The following is an 18,412-nucleotide window of genomic DNA, read 5'->3' on the forward strand; positions in this document are numbered from 1 at the left end:
GGTCAGGGTCAGGTGATCTCCAGTGCCCAAGTTTATGAGCCAGATAACAGAAGATTTTTTCCAGAGTTCATTTGGTATTCAGAACTACTAGATTACTAGAAATATCCCATGTGTAGTCCACCATATGCATTCACCATACAGAATAAAACCCCCATATGATAGGAGACTGGTAGACTCCTAAAATTATTCAAATTTTAAAAGTAAGAAACTGCAACTGGGATGACAGATTACTTGGTGGGGCTCTCAAGCCCACTCTTCCTGATCCCTCCCCCTTCACCCCTACTCTAGCTAAGGATGTGATGATGGGAACATTTTTGAACAAAAAGAATACTGACAGGATGAAGCAAATTACCTGGACCCCACATTAAGTCAAATTTTCAATTCAGTCGTTCTTTAAAATGCACTGTTAGGCATGATCTCCCATGATCGCCCAGTGTTGACCATGTAAAGATGTTTAAGGGCCTACCTCAGATCACTAGGAGGTAAAAATAATAAAATCTCAGACTTTAATTGGGAAGACCTCCAACTCTTTCCCACGGCACTTCCAGGAAATGCACAAGACCAAATGCAGGCCACAACATATCGACACCAAGACTCCATAAAAGCACACTTAGTTGTCATACATTTATTTTTAACATACCACCTCAGTTTCACATCGTGTACATTTTCCAAACTTGGAGATTTTTAATCTACTATGTTCTTCACACACTTTCCAACAAGTGTGAAAAAGAGGCAGTAAGGTTAGAGTCTACAAGTCACAATCCAAATACAGGTTACCCTATATTTATTTATGTTTAAGATCAATATACATAATGTTCCCAAGGCCTAGCAAATGTGTAAGACTCTGGCTAAGTAAAATATTAACACAACTTGTTAGCACATTATGAAAAGACAGAAGGCATCAAATATATACTTTGCTGTTACTCATTTTACTGTTCAATGTACCTGTAGTGAAAAAATATACACTTTTACTCTCAAGGTTAAAATAGACCATCAGCTCATTCTCTCTCCTGGCCCACTGTAATGAAGACCAAAATGGCCCTTCCTGCCTCTGGCTTTCTCGAACATGTTTGCGATGAAGACAAAAAGAATGGCAGTGCTAAAGAAAAGGGTACACCCGGTTCCCAAGATAGGTACAGGTGAATTCCTCATACAAGTTGCCTTAAGACAAAACAAAAACAACAAAACTCAGCTGATTCAATCGCCATATGATGGGGTGCTTGCATCAACTGCACCGCTCTGAGGGCAGAGCTCTGTGAAGGACCTTTAGGATCCAGTCCTGTTGTCCAACAGAGTACTTTACTAGGATGGAACTGGTCACTGAATTTCCCTAGCGTGGCCCTCAAATTCCAATACAAGCCCTCTTGAAAGTCCCTTGTCCTCTGGTCTTCAGAGTCTTAAGCCCATTTTCTCCAACTTCCCACAGCCATGAACTTAAATTAGAGCAAGACAGGAGAACTCACAAAACACAAAAAAATAAACATTTTCCAACTGTTAAGAACACAGCAAGTCTTCTGTAACTAGAACAAGTCCTCTCAGTTGAAACCCTGCCTTTATCATCATGTAGGTTAGCATATGTAGACAATAACTATCTAAGCCTAAAAGCAATTGTGTACTCAGCATCCCTTGCTCACATTAACAGACTGGCTGTTTCAGGGAACACCTGTAAGGCAACCTCTGAACGCCTATTTTTGAGGAAGGCAGCAGCTCTTAGACTCTGTGCTGCTTTTAAAGTCTGGTCCTCCATGTCTGTTCTTACGGCTGCTCTAGGGAGGGTCACAAAACTAGATGCATTTCTCACTGCAAACAGGCAAAGTGGGGTGGTGCGCAGAGTAAGACTCACATGCAAACTGCCATCAGTGACTGAGCTGTTGGCATTGGTGGGCAGTAGCCTTCAGCCTGTGCCGAAAGAGGAGATGCCACCTCAGAATTCCAAAAACCCAAATCCCCATTTCTACTAGGAACTTGAACTACACTAAGTCACGATGCAAAAAAAGAACATAACAAAACACCCATCACTAAAGTGTAAATTCAAGAGATCCTCTGAAATCAGAGTTTTCAAAAGAGTGCACTTGCAACAGAATAAGCCAGTTGGAAAGAGAAACCAAAGTCACTAGTGTTCTATTTATTTAACTAGAGGAGAAAGAGACCTTCCTTTTTCTAACTGATATTACATTTTGTTCATAATGTTTAAACCACAAGCTACTAAGTCTTACTTGTCAATAATATGGGAAGATCTGGTTGCTATGATATTGGGAATTCTTTTTTTTTATACTTTCAAAATCACATTCTTTTTGTGATGTTTAGTCAGGAGGTGTGATTGTAGTTTGTGTTGAACAAATGTTTTCAGCTGTAAGGTGTTATACTGTAACTGACATCTTTCCAACTACTGCTTAGAAGAAGACATTTGCAAATGTCTGTCTTAATTGCAAGAAAAACACCCATTCCAGATGATTTTCTTATTAATCTTCTGAGTACAAATCTATTATTACCATGGTTGAGAGATCATTTAAGAAATAGACAAATTATCATTTATAAAGAGACTATAGAATCAAGTCACATATTAAGAGAAGAATGCTTTATGATAGTTCAGACACTGGTAGGAAATCAAAGAAAAATGCATGTTTTTGATTACTCCCCCTGAAATATGCTGAAATCGAACATTTGCAACCCACATAACTAAAGATATATCGAAGAAAACCGTAACTTACTACATATTGAGTTCATTTCCATCGCAGTAGTCTATTTGAAAAACAAACCCCCATAAGGAATCCAGGAATGGAATCCATTCAAAGCAACAACTGTCAAAAGTTCTGCCAAGAAACTTGGAGTAATTTATTGCATCATGAAAGGTGAGGTGTTCAGAAGAACAAATAGTTCAATCATATTCTTCCCTTCAGATTTTATTTTTTGCTTCAATCCAAGAGAAATATCTAGATCTAAAACTCACTGAAACATGTTTTCATACTTGAAGACTAAGTAAATAAAAGTCAACATGGTAAACAGAAGAAACCCTCCTAATCTATTTTTAGTATTGCTAGAGGCTAGAGGACTTGACTCAGAATCTGTAAGATCAGCTGGCATTCCAACTCTGCCACTAGTTATCTCTCTACAGATTCTTGGGCTAGAAAATGTAGTTTCTGATGGCCTTGGTTTCCCCACAAGCAAACTGCAGGGGACGGGTACAAGTGCTCTCAGCACGGACATCCTCTTCTCCAAGGAGAGTAAAATGGGCATAGCTTCCAGCTAAGATGTCTCCCCTCCCAACCAGGCCCAAAGCACTTCTCTAGTATTCATAAAGCAGTTAGATCTTTCCAACTGAAACAAGTGCAAGTATCTGCCTTGATTACAACACGCATCTCCATTCCAGAAATCTACCTCTTGGTTGTACTTCATGTCTGCTGGACAGGGATGTGGCAGAAGTAATACACCACTTACAAGAGACACCGAGGTACCCCATTAGCCCGCTATCAATTCCTACTGTGCTTTCATCATGGGACTATAGGACCCCTTTGAAGGAAGACCACTTAACAACAAGTTTATGAAGCCCCCACGGATGGGGGCAACATCGACATTATGTCCACTGAATTCTGCGCAACAAGTGGGTCTAATTTTGGAGAAGTTTTATAGAAGAGGTATAATGGTGATTTCAATACCCAGCCTTCCTGTAAATCACATTGAAGGCTCACAGAAACATACAGGAGCTATAATCCTAAATTAAAAGTGCACATTCTGAGAAAACAGAGACATGGAAGAAGAGCACTAGTCAGGTAATAATAATAGTGTATATTGGTTTTTTTTTTAACCCACTTCTAAGCAACTAATACACTATGGTCACTGTTAAGTGCAGTCAAGGAGGGCACGTACTGAATGGAGCACTGGATGTTATACGTAAACAATGAATCATGGAACACTACATCAAAAACTAATGATGTAATGTATGGGGATTAACATAACATAATAAAATTTAAAAATGTAAAAAAAAAAAAGAAAGCTGAGTATAGACATTGATGTGTGATTTAATGCAATGCTCATCTTAAAATATCGGTGAAACTATGCAACTCATGGGACTTTAACTGTCCAATGTGAGTTTGGTCCTTTAGTGAAGACCAAGCCAGCTAAACAAAACCCCAACCTCCTAATTTGTCTCACTCTGGCACTGACTTGATGGGGGGAAAACATACCAGTATTTTTTAAATGTATACTAAAGACTAGCATTGCTGAGCTCGTATGCCTCCTTACTGGACATGCAGTGCTATCTCGAGGGAGCACACAGGTACCGGAAGGTGAGGAGACGGAGCGCACATGCTGTCCTTTCCCGGGCTAGTTTTATCAGCAGTGTCCTTGCTGCAGACATCCCACAGCACGCGTAGCTTTTGTTACGTTCCGCCCGGGACATGGGGAAAGAGGTTACGTCAAAAGTCTGCACCGCCCATTCATAATCTTAGGAAGGGTTTAAAATGACTCCAAACCCCTCCCAGAGGGACAGAAAAGGCAACCAAAAGGGAAGGAAAGGGGGAATAGAGAAATAGTTTAAGTTCTGGGATTTTCAAAATCAAATCAATTCAAAATCTTTTAATATGCACAGGATAGAATCAACAATTTGTTTTTCTTTGGGAAAACATCATCTGATTGAGCCTTTCTCTTCTGCCATTAAGCTGTTGATAAAGCTTGCAAATAAAATAAGGAAGCATTAAATAAACACCTCCTTATTCTAAAAGCTGTCAACTCTACTGAAACTGAAGGCTTAATCCCACACTGCAAACCTATCCTAAACCACCTCAAAAAGGACCCCGGGCACACCCCACACCTCTACTCTAAGAATGGGTAAATTAGCAAAATGCACGAGAGAGAGAGAGAGAGAGAGCATTTCTTGTAATCAGTCTCTCAAAGTGATGTGAAAGCGGGCATGCCCTGATCCCTGTGGGGGTCAGTCACTTCCCATATTCAACTTGAGCTTTCAGGAGGAGTGGGTGATCAAAACTTCCACAGGATACTGGCTTCGGCAATTTGAGCTCACGGTTTTACATCACATACACTGGAGTCAGCTGGGCTCCGCTGGACGGTACATAAACCAATAACTTCCCAAGGGTACACTTCACAGAGAACAAACAGTTGTATATCCAGAGTGAAGATTGGTTTTCTTTCATTAGTCCTTTATACTCAATACAATCACAATCCAGGTTAAAATAACAAAGAAAAAAATAACTACCAGAGTTGTTGGATTGCTGGTAACAACCATTTCCCCTTCTTCTCCAGGGTGAATACCTGGGTTCAAGCAACAAATATTTAACAGTCCAAACAGTCTCTTCAGCCTTTCACATCTGATGTGTGGTTTCCAAATTCATGCATTTACAAACATGTTATCCCATGCAGGATAAAAGTAGCGATCTGGCAACTATTTATTTAATTTGATCGAGTGAGGCGGTTAAAGCGGATTGCTCTTACCCAAAAATTTACATGAAAGGACTGAATTCTGTGAGTTGATGGCCTAACTGGGCCAAGTTAAATAGATCATTGACAAAACTTCCACTTTACAGAGGTGCAAAGACCCAATAAATCTCTGCCATTCAACAGAAAACAATAGTTATGTATTATTTATAGCTAGGTACAATGTCAAAATGGCACTAGAGAAGCAATTTTTGGCATATGGTGGCGGAGGGCACGGCGCCTGTCTAAATCTGATGCTCTTATTTTAGTTTTTGCTTTTATTATCATCATGCCAAAGACTATCCAGTTGGAATCCCAATTATTCAGGAAACCAACCTACTGTATTTGATATACATACAAAAATAAAACAAGCATCCTGAAGGTACTAGGTTATGAGGTTTTATACAAATCATAAATTCTTTAAATAAATAATGCTCTAAATTGTTTTTAATTGCTAGAAGATTGGTTTTTGGTAAGGAGCAACATCTAACAACTTGAGGAAGTACTTAAGAATGGGAGATAAATTCCACTGAAATTACAATTTCAAGTGTGAGAATCAGTTGTATTTTTTCCACCAGAGTAAAACATACAAGTGAAGTACAAGAGAAAAGGAAATATGGATTATATTCCGCTGCTCGCAGCTTTTCACACAGTCTTGGACATCTATGACAAGTAGTTGGGTTGAAACATTCAAAGGAAAGATCTTGGCAGAAAAAGTCACCCACTGTTACTTGAGTCTTGGGGGTTACAACACAGTGACTGGACGAAGTTGTTCCAATTGGTTTTCCAACGCAATCCGTTCTTGATGAACCTCCTGATTTGTACAAAACAGAGAGAAGAAAACAAAAAAGCAAAGGGGTCATTTCCTGGGTTTATCCCTACTTCATCAGATATTAAAAAGAAACTTGTAAGCAGACCCACAAACGCTGAAGTACCACATGATTCTAGGACAAGCAGACTAGAAGGCATCATATTTACAACTGGTGACTAGACAGAGGCGGCTTCACAATTTGTCATCTCGCAGCTCCTCTCTGAAGATGAGGAAATGAAACTGACTGACGCCACCCCTACCTCAATCTCACTGGCAGTTTTAACAGGATCAGTGGCTGGCAGAAGTCGATGTTAAAAATCAAAAGACAAGAGACTGGGAGAGAGCAGAAAAGCAAAAGCAGAATACTAATACTGAAAGGTGAGCCAGCAGGACTCAATTTCTAGCTGCGATCTCTCATTTCTAGTCCAGCACCACACCCTGCCGGGTCTGAGGGATGAGCAAATGCACTGGCCATCCCTCTGCCAAAATCTCATCTTGGCTCCTGCACAAAATACAGCTGAGGGTATGACTGCATGGCTAAAGGCAGGGAGAAAGAAAAACAGGATCAGCCATCTGCTATTTGGGAATTCAAACTTTCGGCCCTAAAAGAGATTTATTGGCAGGAAGAGAGGGGACACTTAAAGACATTCGTAAGTAGAATCAGTTAAGATGGGAAAGAACTCTGTAGGAAGGCTTAATTCTGAGATGCCCCAGAAGAATTAACATGCTAACAGTCCAAACAGAATTCAGCAAGCATTTGTTCACCCTCCCCCACTACCCAGCCATCCAAGAGTCTTTGATTAACTGTATACTATGGGCCAGATTCTGCTCTAGATGTGACAGTACCAGCAAAGAACAAGATGGATCAGACCAATGCCTTCATAGGCTTTATACTCAAATGGCTAGAGGAAGACAATAAAGAACAAGATACTTTCAAAAGGAAATAAATGAGGTAATAGAGGAATCTGGAAGACAGGTGGAACAGCTGGTCATGGAAGGCTTCTCAGAGGTGATGCTATCTGAGCAGAGACTTGAATGAACTGAGGGGTGAGCCATATGAAGACATGGGGGAAGGATATTCAGGGAGACAAAATGGCAACTACGGGGGCGCCTGGGTGGCTCAGTCATTAAGCGTCTGCCTTCGGCTCAGGTCATGATCCCAGGGTCCTGGGATTGAGCCCCACATCGGGCTCCCTGCTCCACGGGAAGCCTGCTTCTCCCTCTCCCACTTCCCCCTGCTTGTGTTCCCTCTCTCGCTGTCTCTCTCTCTGTCAAATAAATAAATAAAAATTTTTTTTAAAAAATGGCAACTACAAAGGCCCCAAGGGAGGGAATAAGTTTGGTGTGTTTGATACCAGAAAGGCCTATGTGACCAGAGGAGAGGGAGCCAGGAAGACACTGGCAAGAGCTGAAGTCTGAGAGTCAGGCACAGACCTTGTGGACAGAGTCAGGAGCGTGGACACCATTCACAGCACAGGGGGATAGCATTGTGGGTTTTGAATCAGGGAATGTATGTGGCTTAATTTAGAATTCAAAATGTTCGGGCGCCTGGGTGGCTCAGTTGGTTAAGCGACTGCCTTCGGCTCAGGTCATGATCCTGGAGTCCCGGGATGGAGTCCCGCATCGGGCTCCCTGCTCAGCAGGGGGTCTGCTTCTCTCTCTGACCCTTCCCCCTCTCATGCTCTCTCTCTCTCTCTCAATAAATAAATAAAAATCTTTAAAAAAAAAAAGAATTCAAAATGTTCACTCTAGCTACTGTGTAGACAGTGGATTGTAGAGTAGGGCAAGAGCACAGGCAGGGAAGAGTTGCAAGGTTACTGCATGGACCCAGGTGAGAAATGAAAATGGCTCTGATCAGGGTAGCAGCCATAAAGATGGCAAGAACTGGATGAATTCTGGTTTTGTTTTGGTTTTTTTTGTTTTTTTTTTTTAATTTAGAACTGATAGGACTTACTGATAAAGTTGACGTAGAAAAGAAGGAAAGAGATTTGGGATCAAGCAAGTGGGTGGTTAGTAAGTGGTACTGAGAACAAGATTAGATGAGAAATAGGCATTTCAAATGAAGCATCTGAGGTGTGTATTAGATATATTAAGAGAATATGTTGAGTAAGCAGTTGTAATTGCACGTCCAAAGATCAGAGGTAAAAGAAGTAAGGTTTGAGACATAAATTTAGGATCACCAGGCTATGGATGATCTTCAAAGCCCTAAGATTGTGTATCATCTAGCAAAAGAATACAGACAGAGGTTGCAGGTGAAAGATGGAACTGAACATACACAGCATACTCATTCCCTACTAGAACTCCACTAAAACAATGAAAAAAAGTTTTTTAAGTCACAAACACACAAGAACAAGAAAAACAAAAGGGAAGAAGTGATACCAATACAATTTGCAAGCAGGAAGGCAAACTGATGAATGGTAAATGACTCAGCAAATCCAAGCAAAATAAATGTGGGCATTCTACCAGTTGTTACGTTGCTGCATGGTGGGGTTCATCCATAAAGTGACCCAAGTACCTCTTTGTTCAAGGGTTCTGCATCTGTAAACTGACTTAGTCTGGAAATTGATTGACAGGCTGTGACTAAAGCTCTATTTTGATGATTCTTCAGACTTCTTTTCATGTGAGCTAGAACATTTTCACTCATACAGATCAAGGAGAGAAAACTAAACCTAAGCTAAGCATAGCGACAAAACAAGAACCAACTTGATTTTACACAGAAGAGTTCCTGAAAGACTCAAGCTGGCAGCGCCAGATACCTACGTAAGTGGAAGCAGAAGAGGGGAGGAGGATGGCTAGAATAAGTGTTGGGTGAAAGTCTGCTTCAGAAGCAATTAGCTCCCCAGCTTCTTCCTGCTACCAGGGCAGAATACTGAAGATTTATTCCTTGAAAAGGTAGAACACAGGGCCTCTTGATTAGCAGTACAGAGACACAGCTGAGGACAAGACACTGGACTGGAACTAAGGAGATTAAATGAATATCCTAGATACTAAGACCCACAGCCCTCTCCCTCCACTGAACCAGGTCTTTCCCTCCATGTAGGAGACTTAAAAAAAAAATCTCTCTGGAAATTCTATCAGATTAAAAAGAAAGCACCAATGCTACTGCCTTGGGAGGATCCCCAACTATACAGCCCAACCAGACTGCTGGAAGACTGAAGCTCAAAGTTGACAAGCCCCACAACATGCTATGCACTTCCAGGGAGCATTTGCATCCTCCTCCTAAATATAAGTAAAGGACCATCAGATATTGAAGGAAAGCATCTAGTAAGAAATACGTAATAGTAAAATAGAAAAGTATTCAGGAAGAAGAAAAATACTACCATTAATAAAAGATATTACAACAATGAAATGAGAATAGGATACCTTTAAAAAGAAACAATTAGAGAACAAAAAATGAACTCTTGGTTAGTAAACAACAGTTTGAAAACTTAAAATTAAGTAAGTCTCCAGAAATGGACAAAAAGACAAAAATAAAGAAGAGGACAGAAAACAGAAGATAAAATATGAAAATATTAGAATACCAACAAGCTAGGAGTTCCAATGTCTGAAAAATATCAGCAAGCGAAAACAGAGAAAATGGGCAGGGGAGTGGGGGGGGGGGGGAAGAAACATGGAGAAAATACAACAATAACAAAAACCAAGAAAACCCTCAGAACTGAAGAATATGGGTTTCCAAATTAAAAGGGCTTACCAAGAAGAAAGAACACTGTATGAAAATGATCTACACCAAAGCAAAGTAAGAGGGGAGAAAAACAAGAAATAAAACACACAAAAAAACAAGTTCGTACACAAAGATTCATAAAACAGAATGAACTTTGACATTTTAAAAAATAATCTTTTTCATTACATGGTAAGAGTGACTTTTTTTTAGCATACGGTTCTATAAACTTCAACACATGTATATATTTGTGTAACTGCCAACAACCAAAAAGCTCCCTGGTACAACTCACTGATCTATAAACCTTCACCTTCACACACAACCCCTGGCAACTACCAGTCTGTTTCCCAGCACTATAGTTTTGTCTTTTCAAGAAAGTCAAATAAAAGGGATCAAACAGTATAAAACCTTTTGACCCTGGCTTGCCTCACTCAGTGTAACGTCTTTGGAGTTTCATCCAAGTTGTGTGTATCACTACTTTTACTGCCGAGTGCTATTTCATTGTGTGAATGTACCACACTTGACCTATTCATCCTCTGAAGTACATCTGGGCTGTTTCCAAGTTTTGGCCATCACATAAAACTGTTATGAACATTCATGTACAGACTTTTTAGTGAACACAAGTTTTCATTTCACTGGTGGATACCCAGGAGTAGAACTGCTGGATCACATAGTCAGTGCATATACAACTTCCTAAGAAACTGCCAAATGATTTTTCGGAGTGGGGTACCATTTTGCATTCCTATCAGTGCATGAGAGTCCCAGTTGCCAGCACCCGGTGTTGTCATTATTTTCTGTCTTAGCAATTCTACTATGCATGTGGTGGTACACGATCACAGTTTTAATTTGCATTTCCCTATGGCTAATAATGCTGAGTATCTTCTCATGTGTTTATTTGCCATCCCTATATCCTCTTTGGTGAAGTGTCTGTTCAAGTCCTTTGAGTTTTTGGAGTTTTGAGAGTTCTTGAGTTTGGAGAGTTCTTTATATAATCTGGATACAAGTCCTTTGTCAAATATGTGGGTTGCAAATATTTTCTCCCAGTCTGTAGCTTGTCTCTTAATTCTCCTGACAGTATTCTAGGCAGAGCAAAAGTTTTTAATTTTGATGAAGTACAATTTAATTTTTCTGTTCTAGGTTACGCTTTTGGCATCATTTCTAACACCAGGTCATGCAGATTTTTTCCTATCTTTTCTTCCAAAAGTTTTATACCTTTATGTTTTATGTTTTCATCTATGACCCACTTCAAGTTAATCTTTGTATAAGGACTGAGGTTTCAATCAAGGTTCGTTTTTTTTTTTTCCACATATGGAGGACCCATTGTTAGAAAACAACTGTTGAAAAGACTATCCCCTTTCTCAATGAATTGATGTTGCACCTTTGTCAAAGACGGAATGGCTATATTCATGTAGTCTACTTCACAATCCTCTATCCTGCTCCACTGATCTATGCATCAGTCCCTCCCCCAAGCCCATACTGTCTTGATTACTGAAGCCTGATACTAAAGTGATTCCTCCAACTTTGTTCTTCTTTTCCAAATTTGTTTCAGCTATTCAAGTTCCTTGGCCCTTACATAAAAATTATCAGATTAGCTGATCTATACCTACAAAAAGTCCTGCTGGCACTGTGATTGGCATTGTAGTGAATCTATAGATCACTTTGGAGAAAAGTAACATCACTACTATGTTAAGTCTTCCAATCCACAAAAAGCAAACATGTCTCTCCATTTATTTAGGTCTTGGATTTCTTTTAGGAGCACTTTATAGTTTTCAATATTCACAACCTATGTGTTTTGATGAATTTATATGAATTGATACCTAAGTATTTCATTTGGAGGAGGGTGGCAAGATATCGTGAATGGCAGTGTTTTTCATATTTCTGTTACCAATTGTTCATTGCTTACATAAAAGAATATGATTGGTTTTTGTGTGTTGACCTTGTATTCTGTAACCTTCACAAACTCAGACAATGAAAATTTAAAAACCAATTCAATTTGCAATAGTGTCACAAAAAATTAGGAATAAATTTAAGAAAACACATGTAATACGTGTACACTCGGAACTGCTAAGAGAAATTTCACAAGATATAAATAATTAGAAGATGTACTCTACTAACAGATTAGGAGACTCAACACTGTTTAGATTTTGATCCTCCTTAAACTGATCTATAGATTCAAACGAATCCAATCATAATCCTGGCAGGCTATTTTGTAGCAAATGACACAATGATTCTAAAATTTATATGAAACAAGGGGCCCAGAATATCCAAAGGAATCTTGAAAAAGAAGAGCACATTGAAAAATTTATACTACCTGATTTTCTTACTACAAAGTAACAGTAATCACGATTGTGTGCTACTGGTGTAAGAATCAACAAATAGATTAAAGGAACAGAGTAAGAACCCAGGGGCACCTGGGTGGCTTAGTTGGTTAACCATCTGATGCTTGATTTCGGCTCAGGTCATGATTTTGGGGTTGTGAGATTGAGCCCCATGTCCAGCTCCGTGCTCACTGTGGAGTCTGCTTGAGATTCTCTCTCTCCCTCTGCCCCTCCCCCCATTGGCGTGCTCTCTCTCAAAAAAAAAAAAAAAAAAAAAACCAGAAATAAATCTACACTTATATGGTCATTAGACTTTTCACAAGGGGACCAAAGTAATCCAAGGAGGAAAAGAAACTCTTTTCAACAAATGGTGCTAGGTTAGATATTGATATAGGGAAAAAACAAACCTTGACCCTAATCTCAAACCATACACAAAACTTAACTTGAGGTGGATCATAGACATTGGTGCAGCCACTATGGGAAATGCTATGAAAGTTCATCAAAAAATGACAAAATTATCAGGAGTAACATCAGCATCATGGCTGTATAAGACATCCCTTGTCCATGTCCCTCTGCCAACAACAGTGCCAAAAAAAATCTGGCTTTCATTCATGGGCAAAGTGCCTTTGTGGGAGCTGTGCGATCCAGCACCATACATACACCAAGAGATCCACCCAGCCATATATTGGGTAATAGGCACACAAACCTCAGTCCCAGCTCTGGACCCTGCACTGGCTTCTGAACCAGCTCTAGTCCCTCTTAGCCACCATCTGGGAATCTATGGAAAACACTGTTTTAGACAATCACCCATGGATGACAGAGCCTTGGTGGAAGTCCAAATTTCCAGGAGAGAAGTTCTAGCACCATGCTAGAGCAAAAAAAAAAAAAAAAAAAAATAGTAGTTTGGATGCACTGGAGGAGATAAGAGGAACTGTAAGATTTTACTCATATCACCCTCCTCCACAAGGTAGCACAGCTTAGGGCCAAGAGAGATCTTCTCAGCCCATGATTTCTCCCATGGGGGAAACAGGAGTGTGTGGGTACACACCCACCTTCCCCAGCTGTGTGGGACACTGCCAAAGAGGCTCAATTCTCTCTTGCCCCGTCCAGAGTACTGAATTATGAACTGCATGACCGAGAGACAGAAAGTAGCTAGGAGAGCGGCAGACAGGACCCTCAGAAGGTATTAAAGGAAACACGGACCCTACAAAATGTGTTGCGGGACTCATCAAGAAGCCTACTCATGAGCTTCTGGGGATCCTCCAACTGCCCACAGGATACTTTTCAGCATACCTCTAGCCTTACTCTCTCTCTCTCTCTCTCTCTCTCTCTCACACACACACACACACACACACACACACACACACACACACCTATCCTGTACCAGATACCTGTTCACACTCCCTAGGCAGCAAACTTTGGCAGGTGGCTGGTGAGCACATGCAGAAAGGCTGTGCTGGCTCAAATCTGAGGGTCATGGAGAGACCACAAAATTGAGCTTTAGTGCCACCTTTGGGAAAACAAAAGAGAGGCTGCTAGCACTTGGCCTGGTGTTTTGCAGGGTCAGAAGGCATATAAGCTTAATAATTCTTCCACAAGAGGGAGCAAAAAATGTCAAGCAGCTACATTCATAAAAGATCTGAGAAAGCCTCAGAATCCCTAGCAGGACTGATGAAACGTACTTGTCTCCTGAAGGCAGTTAATAAAGACTGAAGGAAGTGACCGCTACTTCAAATATGAAGACAGCAATGCAAAATTTCAAGGAATATGAAAAATTAAGGAAACATGACACCAACAAAATATTGCAGTAATGTCCAGTAACCAAACCCAAAGACATGGAGATGTGTGATTTACCTGCTAAAGAATTTAAAATAGCTGTCTTAAGAAAACTCACTGAGCTACAAGAGAACACAAAAAGACAAAATCAGGAAAACCAAATTATACAAACAAAATGAGAAGTCTAACAAAGAGACAGAAGTCATAAAAAAAGAACCAAAGAGAAATTCTGGAGCTGAAGAATGAATGAATGAAAGGAAAATTACAATAGAGAGCAAAAACATCAAAATGGATCAAACAGAAGAGTCTATGAGACAGAAGACAGAACTTCAAAATTATACAGTCAGAAGAAAACAACAACAAAAAATAATCAAAAAGAGTGAAGAAAGGCTACATTATCTATAGGGTACCATCAAAAGAAATAATATGTGATTTGCTGGACTTCCAAAAGTTGGAAAGAGAAGGGGGCAGAAAACTTACTTAAATAAATAATGGCTGATGAGAGATATGGATACAAGTCCATAAAGCTCATAGACCACCAAACTCAACTTAAAGAGATCCTCTTCAAGATTCATTATAATAAAACTGTCAAAAATCAAAGAGAGACCATCTTAAAAGCAGCAAAAGAAGTTTGTAACTTACAAGCAAAGCCCCAAAAGGCTCTCAGCAGATTTCTCAGCAAGCACCTAACAGACAGGCCAGGAAAGAGTGGGATAATATATTCAAAGTGCTAAAAGAAAAAAAATGTCAACCAAGAACACTCTATTTGGCAAAGTAATCCTTCAGAAATGAAGAAGGATTAAACACTTTCCCAGAAAAACAAAGTTGAGTGGGTTCATCAACATTAGACCAGCCTTGCCAAGAAAGGCAGAAAGGAGTTCTTCAAGCTGAAATGAAAGAATGCTAATCAGCAACATGAAAACATAAAAAAATACAACATACTGGTAAATGTAAGTATATAGTAAGATTCAGAATACTCTAATACTGTAATATGATGGGGTGTTAACCACTTAACTCTATTACAAGGTAAAAGGACAAGAGAATCAAAAATACCTATAGCTATTTACAAATCAATCAATGTGATACATCACACATTATCAAGAGGAAGGATAAAAACCCTATGACTATCTCAGTAGATGCAAAAAACACATCTGACAAAGTACAACATTCATTCATGATAAAGACTCTCAACAAAGTGGGTTTAGAGGTAATATACCTCAACATAATAAAGGCCATCTAATGAAAAACGCACAGCTAACATCATACTCAATGGTGAAAAACTGAAAGCATTACCTCTAAGATCAGTAATAAGATGAGGATGTTTACTCTCACCACTTTTATTCAACATAGTACTGGAAATCCTAGCTGCAGCAATCAGACAAGAAAAAGAAATAAAAGGCATCTAAACCAGTAAAAATAAAGTAAAACTGCCACTATTTGCAGATGAGGATATGAGACACAGAAAACCCTAAAGACAGCACCAAAAAAATATTACAATAAGTGAATTCAGTGAAGTTGCAGAATACAAAATTAATATATAGAAACCTCTTGCGTTTCTAAATACTAATAATGAAGTAGCAGAAAGAGAAATTAAGAAAACAATCCCATTGACATTTGCATCAGAAAGAATAAAATAGCTAAGGATAAAATTAACCAAGGAGGTGAAAGACCTGTACTCTGAAAACTATAAGACACTGATGAAAGAAACTGAAGATGACAAAAACAAATGGAAAGATATTCCATGCTCATGGATTGGGGGAACAAATATTTTTTAAATGTCCATACTACCCAAAGCACTCTACAGATTCGATGCAATCCCTATCAAAATACCAACAGCATTTTTCACAGAACTAGAACAAATAATCCTAAATTTCGCATGGAACCACAAAAGACCTCAAATAGCCAAAGCAAACCTGAGAAAGAAGAACAAAGCTGGAGGTATCACAATCCCAGATTTCAAGATATACTACAAAGCTGTAGTAATCAAAACAGTGTGGTACTGGCACAAAAACAGACACATAGATCAACAGAACAGAATAGAGAGCCCAGAAATAAACCCACACTTAAAGGGTCAATTAATCTATGACAAAGGAGGCAAGAATATCCAATGGGAAAAAGTCTCTTCAATAAATGGTGTTGGGAAAACTGGACAGCTACATGCAAAAGAATGAAATTGGACCACTTTCTTACACTATACACAAACATAAATTCAAAGTGGATTAAGACTAAATGTGAGACCTGAAACCATAAAACTCCTAAAAGAAAACATAGGCAGTAATCTCTTGGCTATCAGCCTTAGCAACATTTATGGATATGTCTCCTTAGGCAAGGGAAAATAAACTAATAGGGCTATACCAAAATAAAAAGCTTTTGCACAGCCAAGAAAACCATCAGCAAAAAGGCAACCTACTGAATAAGGGAAGAAGATATCTGCAAATGATTTATCTGATGAGGGATTAATATTCAAAATATATAAAAGACTTATACAACTCAATACCAAAACAAAACCCAATCCAATTAAAAAATGGGCAAAGGACCTAAATAGACATTTTTCCAAAGAAGACATACAAATGACTACCAGACACATGAAAAGATGTTCCACATCACTAGTTATTGGAGAAAGGCAAGTCAAAATCACAATGCGATATCACCTTACACCTGTCAAAATGGCTAGTATCAAAAAGATATGAAATAACAAGTGTTAGTGAGGATATGAAGAAAAAGGAACACTCATGCACTGTTAGTAGGAATGCAAATTGGTGCAGCCACTATGGGAAACAGTATGAAGGTTCCTCAAAAAAAGGAAAAAAACTACCATATGACCCAGTAATTCCAAAATTCAGTGTTTATCCAAAGAAAATTAAAAACACTAATTCGAAAAGATATAGGCACCCCTATGTTTACTGCAGCATTATTTAAAATAGCCAAGATACAGAAGCAACCCAAGTGTCTATCAATAGATGAATGGGTAAAAAAATGTGATACACACACACACACACACACACACACACACACACACACAGAGGAATATTACTCAGCCACAAAAAAGAATGAAATCCTGCCACTTGCAACAACATGGATGGACCTAAAAGGTACAATGCTAAGTGAAATATGTTAGACAGAGAATGACAAATACCATATGATTCCACTTATACATGGAATCTGAAAAATAAAACAAATGAACAAACAAAAAAACGGACTCTTAAACACATAGAACTGGTGGATGCCAGAGAGGAGGTGAGTGGAAGGATGGGCAAAATAGGTGAAGTGGATTAAGAGGTACAAAATTCCAGTTATAAAATAAATAAGTCATGGAGATGAAAAGTACAGCATAGGGAATATAGTCAATAATATTATTATAACACTGCATGGTGACAGATGGTGACTACACTTGTGGTAGTGAGTGCTGAGTAATATACAGAATTGCAGAATCACTATGTTATACGCCTGAAACTAATGTAACATTGTATGTCAACTATACTTCAATAATAAAAAAGTAAATAAAAAGCAAATCAGTATCATATGGGGAAGCAGAGTGCCAAAGGTGCTGGAGACTTGGTATTACTCCTCCTCTGCTCTGTTACATGGTAGCTAAGTGACCATGGGCCAGTCACACAGATTTCAAGGGCCTTGCTATGCCCATCTGTTCAAGGAGGGTTTCCAAGCTCCCTTAAAGCTCTGAAATTCTATGATTTAGAATCCTAAAAATCAAGTACATAAAACATTAATAGGCACAATGCTAGAGTGACGAGCATCCAGTTAATACCTTGAGGGAAAACAATGAGGTAGTATAACTTTTAACAGAAATTAATACAATTAAGGCAATAAAAATTATTTCACTCCTGAACAACCAATAGGTCAAAGAAGAAATCAAAAACGATCTTGAAACAAATGAAAATGGAAACACAACATACCAAAACAAATGACGAACAGGTATGTAAAAAGATGCCCAACATCAGCAATCACCAAGGAAATGTAAATCAAAACCACAATGAAAGGTACGTGGCTGGCTCAGTTGGTGGAGTATGCAACTCTTGATCTCAGGGCTGTGAGTTCAAGCCCCACATTGGGTGTGGAGCCTACTTTAAAAAAAAAAAAAACTACAATGAGATATCACATTACACCTGTTAGAATGGCTATTATCAAAAAGGTAAGAGATAAGTGTTGCCAAAAATGTGGAGAAAAGGGAATCCTTGTGCACTGTTGGTAGGAATGTAAATTGGTGCAGCCACCATGGAAAACAGCATGGAGGTTCCTCAATATTAAAAAAAGAACTACCACATGATCCAGCAATCCCACTTCCAAGTATCCAAATGAAATAAAAATCAGGATCTCAAAGGGATATCTCCACTCCCATGTTCACTGCAGTATTATTTACAACAGCCAAGCTATGGCAACATTAGTATCTGTCTACAAATG

General features: G+C 39.0%; 1 protein-coding gene across 7 annotated transcripts in view; it reads right to left on the reverse strand.

Moving 5' to 3' along the window:
* Positions 1-609: 609 nt before the first annotated feature.
* The window catches only part of REPS2 (RALBP1 associated Eps domain containing 2), a 219,156-nt gene continuing 201,353 nt past the window's right edge, over positions 610-18,412 (reverse strand). For all 7 annotated transcript variants that reach the window (XM_078064787.1, XM_078064785.1, XM_078064788.1 and 4 more), the window contains one exon: positions 610-6,244. In XM_078064787.1, coding sequence (XP_077920913.1) covers positions 6,176-6,244 — 69 coding nt within the window. In that variant the 3' untranslated portion in view covers positions 610-6,175. The remainder of the gene's footprint in view (positions 6,245-18,412) is intronic.

Source organism: Halichoerus grypus, chromosome X (genome assembly GCF_964656455.1).
Source record: "Halichoerus grypus chromosome X, mHalGry1.hap1.1, whole genome shotgun sequence".
In the NCBI taxonomy this organism is placed as follows: Eukaryota; Metazoa; Chordata; class Mammalia; order Carnivora; family Phocidae; genus Halichoerus; species Halichoerus grypus.